This window comes from Microchirus variegatus (genome assembly GCF_963457635.1).
Source record: "Microchirus variegatus genome assembly, chromosome: 9".
Taxonomy (NCBI): Eukaryota; Metazoa; Chordata; class Actinopteri; order Pleuronectiformes; family Soleidae; genus Microchirus; species Microchirus variegatus.
Window position 1 is genome coordinate 1,902,529 of NC_139810.1, and position 10,881 is coordinate 1,913,409.

Below are 10,881 nucleotides of genomic sequence, written 5' to 3' on the forward strand. Positions count from 1 at the left end.
TTTTACCCACAAAATTGCTCGCTCTCCCACACCAAAGTCGTCGTTTAGATTTACCCAAGTGACCCAGACTCACCACACGGGGGCAGCGGTTGACCAGCGGTACCTGCAGTCCGTCAACGTTAGCTAAAAATGCAGATTTTTCTTTTATGGACTTTGGTGCAGGAAAGTGAGCGGGATGCAAACCTTTCAACAGAATAGCGCCACAAACCTATTCTTCAGATGTCGTAGAACCTCTATTGCCCCCTTGTGGACGCCTCAGTGGAACGACGAGAGCGCGAGAGTAGTCACCAACGTGACCAAGTAGCTGTTGTTTGTTTTTAACAACAGTTTGTTGTTTGTTTTCATCTCTCGATCGCTTGATCTTACGTAGAAAATAATTATCTCACGTAAAATAAGACTAGCTAGCTAGCTGGCGTCGAATCGAAGCATGTAACGTATTTTATCGGCTCTAAGTTTTGTATATTAACAGATCGTTATTTTTCAAATACATGTTTTCCCTGTGACGTTTTTTATTTCAGGTCATTTTTTTCTCGCGTGAACGGCTGAACTTCGTGGGCATCCGTAGATCCTCGCGGCGCGCTAGCTCGCGCGCACGCACACACACACACACACGTTCCCGCTCATAAGATTTACCCAAGTGACCCAGACTCACCACACGGGGGCAGCGGTGGACCAGCGGCTCCTGCAGTCTGTCCACGTTAGCTAAAAATGCAGATTTTTCTGTTATGGACTTTGGTGCAGGAAAGTGAGCGGGATGCAAACCTTTTAACAGAATAGCGCCACAAACCTATTCTTCAGATGTCGTAGAACCTCTATCGCCCCCTTGCGGACGCCTCAGTGGAACGACAGAGCTCGAGAGTAGTCACCAACGTGACCACGTAGCTGTTGTTTGTTTTTAACAACAGTTTGTTGTTTGTTTTCATCTCTCGATTGCTTGATCTTACGTAGAAAATAATTATCTCACGTAAAATAAGACTAGCTAGCTAGCTAGCGTCGAATCGAAGCATGTAGCGTATTTTATCGGCTCTAAGTTTTGTATATTAACAGATCGTTATTTTTCAAATACATGTTTTCCCTGTTACGTTTTTTATTTCAGGTAATTTTTTCACGGCTGAACCTCGTGGGCATCTGTAGATCCTCGCGGCGCGCTAGCGCGCGCATGCACACACACACTCGTTCCCGCTCATAAGATTTACCCAAGTGACCCAGACTCACCACACGGGGGTAGCGGTGGACCAGTGGCTCCTGCGGTCCGTCCACGTTAGCTAAAAATGCAGATTTTTCTTTTATGGACTTTGGTGCAGGAAAGTGAGCGGGATGCAAACCTTTCAACAGAATAGCGCCACTAACCTATTCTTCAGATGTCGTAGAACCTCTGTCGCCCCCTTGTGGATGCCTCAGTGGAACGACAGAGCCCGAGAGTAGTCACCAACGTGACCAAGTAGCTGTTGTTTGTTTTTAACAACAGTTTGTTGTTTGTTTTCATCGCTCGATTGCTTGATCTTACATAGAAAATAATTATCTCACGTAAAATAAGACTAGCTAGCTAGCTAGCGTCGAATCGAAGCATGTAACGTATTTTATCGGCTCTAGGTTTTGTATATTAACAGATCGTTATTTTTCAAATACATGTTTTCCCTGTGACGTTTTTTATTTCAAGTCATTTTTTTCTCGCGTGAACGGCTGAACTTCGTGGGCATCCGTAGATCCTCGCGGCGCGCTAGCTCACCACACGGGGGCAGCGGTGGACCAGCGGCTCCTGCAGTCCGTCCACGTTAGCTAAAAATGCAGATTTTTCTTTTATGGACTTTGGTGCAGGAAAGTGAGCGGGTTACAAACCTTTATAACAGAATAGCACCACAAACCTATTATTCAGATGTCGTAGAACCTCTATCGCCCCCTTGTGGACGCCTCAGTGGAACGACGAGAGCGCGAGAGTAGTCACCGACGTGAGCTGTTGTTTGTTTTTAAAGTGCTGTATAAATAAAGTTGGATTAAATTGGGATTGACCGATAATACCCTGTGATTGGCGTTTTGTAGCTCCGCCCACAAAAGCAGGAAGTGTCGCTGGAGGTCAGGGGTCATTGACGGATCTCAATTTCGTGTTTCCACAGGAGATGATCAGCCGTCAGATGAACTCGGTCTTCAAAGAGCTCCTGTCGCGGCAGCCGGCCGCCCCGATGCCGGCGCTCGCCGCCCCCAGCGCCAGCGCCGCCGCCTCCTCCTCTGGCCCCGCCCCCTCTCCCGTCCCCGCCTCCCCGCTACCTTCCCCTCTTCCTCAGGCCGCGCCGGCCGCCAAAAAGGTCGGCTTTGGCCTGAGAGGACGAGCACTTTTCAGACCGGTGGACTGAGACGTTTTTCGTCGCTCGCCGCGTACGCCGATGACGTCTTTATTTTTTATGACACGTGTATAATAGTTGCGTCTCATAGTGCCGCTAGTCTCCGTGCCGTGTTATCGTCCGTCGAGTGTCTGTTGTTGTTTTTGGTTTTTTTTTATTATTATTTACTTCCTGTTTCTCGGGCTTTTGCAGTTTTTTCGGGGGGGGGGGGGGGGGGATCAGGGACATCGTGACATCGCCAGACTGACGTTTGCGTGTAAATGTGGTCGCCATCGTACACTTAAATCGTACACAAAAAAATAAAAGACTTACAGCCGCCCCCTAGTGGCGGGTCTGAGATCAGCTCTCCGTGGAATGTTTGTTTTATTTTGAAATAACAAACCTGATCTGGGGCCTGTTTTTCGAGGCGTGCCTTCACTCAAGCCCCGTGCTACGCAGACCCTGGTATACTCGCGCGTCCGGTGCCTGTAGTATCCGGCTTCACCATCGGGTGGCAGCACAAGTGGGGGAGCGGCACGCATTCCGCATGCCAAAGAAGAAGAAAATGATGCTACAGCTTCCTCGCACAGGTCGAGGCTCGGATGATTGTCCGTGGCGACGACTTCTTCTGTTGTGGAATGTTTTATTTCTCTACTTGGTGGGCGGGGCTTAAGACTCCGCCTCTTTGATGCGTGCGCGTGAGTATACGAGGGCCTTCGGTCACCAAATTCATCGCATTCACTTCACACCTCTGACGACCTGAGAGAGGTTTCATCTCTCGATTGCTTGATCTTACGTAGAAAATAATTATCTCACGTAAAATAAGACTAGCTAGCTAGCTAGCTAGCGTCGAATCGAAGCATATAACGTGTTTTATTTGGCTCTAAGTTTTGTATATTTACAGATCGTTATTTTTCAAATACATGTTTTCCCTGTGACGTTTTTTTTATTTCCGGTCTTTTTTTTCTCGCGCGAACGGCTGAACTTCGTGGGGCATCCGTAGATCCTCGCGGCGCGCTAGCTCGCACGCACGCACACACACACACGTTCCCGCTCATAATATGTGCCACACGGCCTGAAGCTCAGGCCAAATCTCAGGGCTTTAGCAGAGTTAGAGACGAGCCGACTCAGGTTTGGCTTTCGAAGGAATTAGTTTGGGTTTGTTTTCGCTCAGGATTTATGGGTTTTTTTCCTCTACCTGCTGGAAACTGTGCCCCCCCAACGACAGCCTCAAGAGCCAAAATGGCGCCCGGATCAGAGAGAGGGTTAAACTGTGAATGCAACCGCGACGTTGTGGAGCCGCCATCCAAACTCTTTCTCGTCTCGTTCGCCGCCGCCGCCGCCGCCGCCGCCATCACGGTCGACGGGTCCCATTCCAATAAGTTTCCGGACATCATCAAACTTCCTTTCAATATAAATGGCGTCTCTTCTCTGTCGTGTTTCAGTGTCGGAATCACGGAAGAGGGAATTCTGCTTCTGTGATTTTAAAAAAAATAAATAAATGAGTAAATAACCTGTTTTTTTTTTGGATCACTGTCTGAAGATGTCACGAGATTTACTGTCAAAGTGTAAACGTGGTTTAAAAAAACAACAATAAAGATGATGAATGAAGTCGACATGAAGGCGTCGTGTGTCGTGTGTCGTGTGTTTTAAATAAGGATTTGAAGTTCATGATACTTTGTTTTTATAGACATTTAAAGGTGCATTATGTAATAAATCATAAAATCCTCCTAATATGTCACAGAGACTCAGGAATAATGTTCATATAACAAACTGAACTCACCAACAACAACAGTACAGACAAAATATTTGCATTAAAACAAATATATTTTGCAGACTGCAAATCATGTTTATGTTTTGAAATCGTGTTTCGGCGTCAGGTGGCGCCACCTACCGCCGTCTACCAATCACTGCAGTCAGTAGAGTCTCAGCTACCGAGCAACCACGGGTTGAACCAGTTACGTCAGAAAACAGAAACCTAAAAAGACCACGATATTTTGAATTTGAATGTAGTAACTGTTTTTGGCCACATTCTTACATATGGCGCCTTTAAAGTTTGATAACATTAAGTAGAGTTGGGGAAAATAAAAGTATTAATAGTAAAAATACTTTTTTATTTTTATATATATCTATATATGAGTAAATAGATATATATACATATATGTACATATATGTATATATGTACATATATATATGTGTATATATATGTGCATATATATATGTGTATATATATGTACATATATATATGTGTAAATATATGTGTATATATGTACATATATATGTGTATATATATGTACATATATATATATGTATACACATAAATGTGTATATATATATATATATATATATACGTATATATATATACGTATATAAGTATGCAAAATGTTCTATTGTTTTGGCTTTTGACGTTTTGTAGAACGCAAAAATTCAAATTTTGTAAAATGGAGTGAAGTGACCTTCGTAGGTTTGATGGACTAATTATTATTATTATTATTATTATTATTATTATAAATAGTTACATTTCTAGAGCGTTTTTCTAGACACCCAAAGCGCTTAATCATGACCCTCATGTAGAGGATGAAGTGTGGGTGTAATGAATGAATGAATGAATGAAAGAAACCAAACAGTGAAATAGAAAATGTACAAAAATAAAAATGTAAAATCCACGTGTGTCATTGTTCAAATATCTGTTTCCAGATCAACTCCAGAGCTGTAACGTGATCGTCTGGACTCATCCACGCCTCCTCCTAAAATAACTGTGTGTGTGTGTGTGTGTGTGTGCGTGTGTGTGTGTGTGTGTGTGTGTGTGTGTGTGTGTGTGTCAGCTCTGAGATCTCGTGGTCGTTTCAGACGAACACGATCGCGTTCGTCTCTTCTCTGTGACGCGGGATTAAAGAAAAGTGAGGTGAGTGATTTATATATATATATATATTAAAGCGTTTAAACTTTAAAGCTCCAGTACGTGACATTCTGAGAGGGATCTAGTGTGTGTGTGTGTGTGTGTGTGTGTGTGTGTGTGTGTGTGTGTGTGTTTCCATCGTGGTACGGTTTCGGTTTAGAACGCTAAAGTCGTACGTGCCCAACGGGAGAAGGGAGATACGTGGCGTGATTTTTCGTACGTTTGTCCCAATAGTGGGTGGAGCCTGAGTCTGGCTCCGCCCAGACCGCACCGGGCCATACCATTTTACTCTGGTGCCAAAGACGGGCACGTTCAGCCTGGTTATTTCAGGTGTCACGCAGCCCGGCTAGCTCAGTCGGTAGAGCATGAGACTCTTAATCTCAGGGTCGTGGGTTCGAGCCCCACGTTGGGCGCGGCACTTTGAGCAGCGCGCGGTCAAGAGGAAAAGGAATTGGGCTCGCGACCGGAAGGTTGTGGTTCAACGCTGGATGCAAAGGCATCCAATCCTGGAACCGTTACTCGAATCGGGACTCAAACCCTTTCCGTCAACCAGAGCTAGCTTCCGTGTGACCACCGGCTAGCGCTCTGGTTTACTCACGCGTCTGGTGCCTGTAGTATCCGACTTCACCATCGGGTGGCAGCACAAGCAGGGGAACAGGACGCATTCCTACCAAAGAAGAAGAAAATGATGCTACAAATGTAATTTTTAATTCAAAGGGAAATTCCCCCCCCCCCCCCACACACACACATAATCAGCTAATTATGGACACATACACACACACACACACACACACACACATAATCAGCTAATTATGGACACACACACACACACACTCTAAACTCCACTGAACTGATTGTGTTTCAAACTTTTAGGAGATAATTTTAAAATGAACAGCTGCTATTTCAGGGGCTGAAGAAGAACAGGTGGTGGAAGCACACACACACACAGAGTCTGGTCAGGAGGGGGCGGGTCAAGTAAATAAAGACTGCATGAGATTAAATTAATATCATGATTTTCCATAATTAACATTGAAATAATGACATTTGTGACAATGTTTCGCAGAATTTAAAAAATAAAAGTCTTTGTTTTGTGTTTGCGTTGTGTGATTTGTGTTTGTGTTGTGAGTTAATGTTTTCGTGTTTTCTGCTTTTGTGTTTGTGTTTTCTGCTTTTGTGTTTGCGTTGTGAGTTAATATTTTTGTGTTTTCTGCTCTTGTGTTTGCGTTGTGTGATTTGTGTTTGCGTTGTGAGTTAATGTTTTTGTGTTTTCTGCATTTGTGTTTGCGTTATGAGTTAATGTTTTTGTGTTTTCTGCATTTGTGTTTGCGTTGTGAGTTAATATTTTTGTGTTTTCTGCTCTTGTGTTTGCGTTGTGTGATTTGTGTTTGCGTCGTGAGTTAATGTTTTTGTGTTTTCTGCATTTGTGTTTGCGTTATGAGTTAATGTTTTTGTGTTTTCTGCATTTGTGTTTGCGTTGTGAGTTAATGTTTTCGTGTTTTCTGCTCTTGTGTTTGCGTTGTGTGATTTGTGTTTGCGTTTTGAGTTAATGTTTTTGTGTTTTCTGCTTTTGTGTTTGCGTTGTGTGATTTGTGTTTGTATTGTGAGTTAATGTTTTTGTGTTTTCCGCTTTTGTGTTTGCGTTTTCTGCTTTTGTGTTTGCGTTGTGAGTTAATATTTTTGCGTTTTCTGCTCTTGTGTTTGCGTTGTGTGATTTGTGTTTGTGTTGTGAGTTAATGTTTTCGTGTTTTCTGCTTTTGTGTTTGCGTTGTGAGTAAATGTTTTGTGTTTTCTGCTTTTGTGTTTGCGTTGTGAGTTAATGTTTTTGTGTTTTTTGATTTGCGTTTGTGTGTTTTGATTTGCTTTTGTGTTTTTTTGATTTGCGTTTGTGTTGCTTTTTGATTTGCGTTTGTGTTTTTTGATTTGCGTTTGTGTTTTGTGTTTTGCGTTTGTGTTTTGCACCTCAGGGCCACCGTATTACTCTGAGGACTCTTCGTCCCTGATCTTGCATGGCTGTTTTTCCCACTAACAGACAGTAGGGGGCAGTGGAGACAGACGGTTAAATTAGGTTAATTGTCACTTTGTGTGTCTTTGCAGTGACGATGATGATGGTGAGCGACGACTGTTTGGTCGAGTGTAAGATCGACGACGACAGCGAAGACGACGACGACGACGCCGGAGGAGAGCAGATGATGATGATGATGGCCACGCCTCCTCCTCCTCCTCCTCCAGAGTTTGCGTCCAAATCCCCGACCCCGGCACCCAAACCTCCGACCCCTGTGACCCCGCCCCCTGTCACCCCTGTGGCCACGCCCACCCCTCCTGTCAGCAGAGACCCTCGTGGCATCAACAAGCACTTACAGGTCACTGCACCCATCACCATTAAAAAAGATTAATTTTTAAAATAAATAAAAATATATAATATATATATATATATATATATATATATAAATAAAGAATAAAATAATATAAAATAAATAATGATTAAAAAAATAGGATAGCATAAAAATTTTATTGAAGTATGAAATAAATTATTTAAATTATTAATATATTATTTTAAAAAAACAAGATAATTTTTTTAAATAAATAAATATACATATATATATATATATATATAAATAATAAAATAATATAAAATAAACAATGATTAAAAAAATAGGATGGCATAAAAATGTTATTAAATTATGAAATAAATTATTAAAATTATTAAAATATTATTAAAAATAAACAAGATTACTTTTTTAAATAAAAAAATATATATATAAATAAATAATAAAATAATATCAAATAAATAATGATAAAAAATAGGATAGCATAAAAATGTTATTAAATTATGAAATAAATTAAAGTAAATCACAACAAAGAAGTGAATTAATTAATTAATTAATAAATAAATAAATAAATAAATTAATTAATAAATAAATAAAGAAAGAAGTACTATAAGCTAAGAGTGATAAGATAAACTGGAACAGTTACGATAAAATAACAGGTGCAGTGAAACATAAAGTAATAAAGGTCGCGTTAAGGTCAGGTAAAAAAAACGTAGGTCTTAAATTTGCTTTAAACACATTTAACGTATATATATATATACATATATACAGTATATTCTTCTTCATGGGCATCAACACAAACAAAATGGCCGCAGATTTAAACCAAAACAAAAGCTACCAAAGAGCAGATTCTAACCATTTAAAGCAGTCGTGTGTCAAATAATTATGTTAAACTGCAGCCATTACTCGGTCGTATACAAGTACTAGATTTTACGTACCTAAAAATGTGGCTAGCTGTTAGCATGTTGGGCACCATTTTGAGTCGTCCTACCGTCCATTAGCTTACTGAATCAGTCATTGTGAGTCGGTAAAAAGCTGTATTATATAAATTGACTGCATAAATAAAGCCTAATCCGAACGTCTTTGTTGTTTGTTTGTTTGTGCAGGTGGACGTCAGTAACGTGCTAGCAGAGCCGGCTAAGCCCCGTAGCCTGGACCAGGTGTGGTTTTACAGCGTCACCGGCTTTGAGACCACTCGTATTTGGACGTACCGCTGCCTCACCTTGCTGCTCGCCGTGCCCTTCGCGTTCCTCTGCGGTCTTTTGTTGGCTGTTCTGGCGTGTCTGCACGTGTGGTACGCTAACGCTAACGCTTTCACACTCACCCTCAAAACTGTCTGACTTTTGTTGACATCGGAACGTGAAACTCGGACCTGGGAGAGTCGTTACCTCCCAAAGAGTTGACCTCGTTATGGTTGAGAAAAACATGGAGGAAAAAGTTTCCTGGGCTAGCTGTTGTTAGCAATACCAGTCACTAACAATGCTTAGATTTGATTTCAAAATCTACTTATAATCCCAAAATGTACTTATCGTTCCAAAATCTACTTAAAGTTCTAAAATCTACTTATCGTTCCAAAATGTACTTATCGTTCCAAAATCTTAAAATTCTAAAATCTACTTAACGTTCCAAGATCTACTTAAAGTTCTAAAATCTGCTTATAGTTCCAAAATCTACTTATAATCCCAAAATCTACTTATTGTTCCAAAATCTACTTAAAGTTCTAAAATCTACTTAAAGTTCCAAAATCTACTTAAAGTTCCAAAATCTACTTAAAATTCCAAAATCTACTTAAAGTTCCAAAATCTACTTAAAATTCCAAAATCTACTTAAAGTTCCAAAATCTACTTAAAGTTCCAAAATCTACTTAAACTCCCAAAATCTACTTCTAATCCCAAAATTGACTTAAAGTTCCAAAATCTACTTATAGTCTAAAATCTACTTATAGTTCTAAAATCTACTTAAAGTTACAAAATCTGCTTATAATTCCAAAATCTACTTAAAGTTCCAAAATCTACTTATCGTTCCAAAATCTACTTATCGTTCCAAAATCTATTTAAAATTCTAAAATCTACTTAAAGTTTCAAAATCTACTTATAATTCCAAAATCTACTTATGATCCCAAAATCTACTTATCGTTCCAAAATCTTAAAATTCTAAAATCTACTTAACGTTCCAAGATCTACTTAAAATTCCAAAATCTACTTATAATCCCAAAATCTACTTAAAGTTCCAAAATATACTTATAATTCCAAAATCTACTTAGTTCCAAAATCTACTTATAGTCTAAAATCTACTTAAAGTTCCAAAATCTAGAAAAACATGTAAATAACTAGAAAACGTCGTCACCACAGTTGCGTAGTTAGTGTAAAACGTGGAGTCTGATGCCAAACGGTGAATCGTGAGTCGAACAGATCTAGAGATTTGATTTTATTTCACCGACTCTTGTATAAATATATATTTGTGTGTGTGTGATATAATTCTCTTTCTCTCTGTAGGTTTGTGGTTCCGTTGGTTCAGCTCAGTAACACTTTCCTCCCGTGTCTGAGATCTTTGTGTCTGTTCGCCGTGGACGACTTCCTGTCGCCCGCCTGCGCCTCTGTCGCCCTCTGCTGCAGCAACGTCGCCATTTCACTGACCAACAAAGACCGAGTGACGACGGACAGAGAGTCTGCGTCAGTGTGACAGGAAACTCAACGTTATTGACCTGAGGAAGTCAATATTGATCATTTAGACTTTAATGAGCTTTTCTGTCCTGATGATCTCACATAAACACTTAGATCCTCTTCTCTGTCCTAAAGTTTAAAAGACTTACATTTAAAGATTTACTGTAAATCTCTACTTTGAAATGACCAACCTGACGACATCAAGTTCTCACGTCCACTTAATTATTTAACGTTATTTCTTAAAACAAATTTTTACATGTGTGCCTTCGTGTGATGTTTTTATTCTTTATTTTCTTGGACTTTTTTTTCAGAATTCTGCAGAATTCAGGCTGTTTTATTTTGTCGTTTATCATTTTATTAGTTTGTCGTCTTGTTTTTTATTGTGATTTTTGTATTTTTGTTGTTGTTGTTGTTTCTTTTTGCTTATTATTATTATTATTATTACTTAAGATTTATGCAGGATTTTCCTCAGATCTATTTTTTAAATGTTCTTTTTGAGTCTTAATAATCATGGCATTTGTGTTTTATGTCATGTTTACGTGTCTGTAACCCAGTAATGTGACTGTTGTTGTTCAATATGATATATTTAAAAACAATTATTATAACATTTGGGATACTTTTTTTTTTACTCTGAGTCGATAAGATTTTGGTGTCATATTAAAAATTGTTTAAAA

At 39.8% G+C, this 10,881-nt stretch overlaps 2 protein-coding genes across 2 annotated transcripts in view; both read left to right on the forward strand.

Moving 5' to 3' along the window:
- The window catches only part of arhgap4b (Rho GTPase activating protein 4b), a gene marked incomplete at its 3' end in the record, with an annotated part of 30,011 nt that extends 27,660 nt beyond the window's left edge, over positions 1-2,351 (forward strand). Inside the window, exon 23 of the mRNA XM_083894860.1 lies at positions 2,115-2,351. Within this exon, the coding sequence (XP_083750986.1) occupies positions 2,115-2,351 (237 nt within the window). The remainder of the gene's footprint in view (positions 1-2,114) is intronic.
- A 2,745-nt stretch (positions 2,352-5,096) lies between these two features.
- Positions 5,097-10,569, forward strand: cav4b (caveolin 4b). Its single transcript, XM_083895622.1, has 4 exons — positions 5,097-5,223; positions 7,312-7,577; positions 8,651-8,838; positions 10,040-10,569. The coding sequence occupies exons 2-4, from the start codon at positions 7,317-7,319 to the stop codon at positions 10,224-10,226; spliced, it is 636 nt and encodes a 211-aa protein (XP_083751748.1). The 5' UTR covers positions 5,097-5,223; positions 7,312-7,316; the 3' UTR covers positions 10,227-10,569.
- The last annotated feature ends 312 nt before the right edge of the window (positions 10,570-10,881 follow it).

Bases quoted from the DNA above. Each gene is read 5' to 3' on its own strand.
- cav4b (XM_083895622.1), top strand. From the start codon at position 7,317: ATGATGATGGTGAGCGACGACTGTTTGGTCGAGTGTAAGATCGACGAC. The intron at 7,578-8,650 runs GTCACTGCACCC...TTGTTTGTGCAG, and splicing joins GCATCAACAAGCACTTACAG to GTGGACGTCAGTAACGTGCT. The intron at 8,839-10,039 runs GTACGCTAACGC...TTCTCTCTGTAG, and splicing joins CTGGCGTGTCTGCACGTGTG to GTTTGTGGTTCCGTTGGTTC.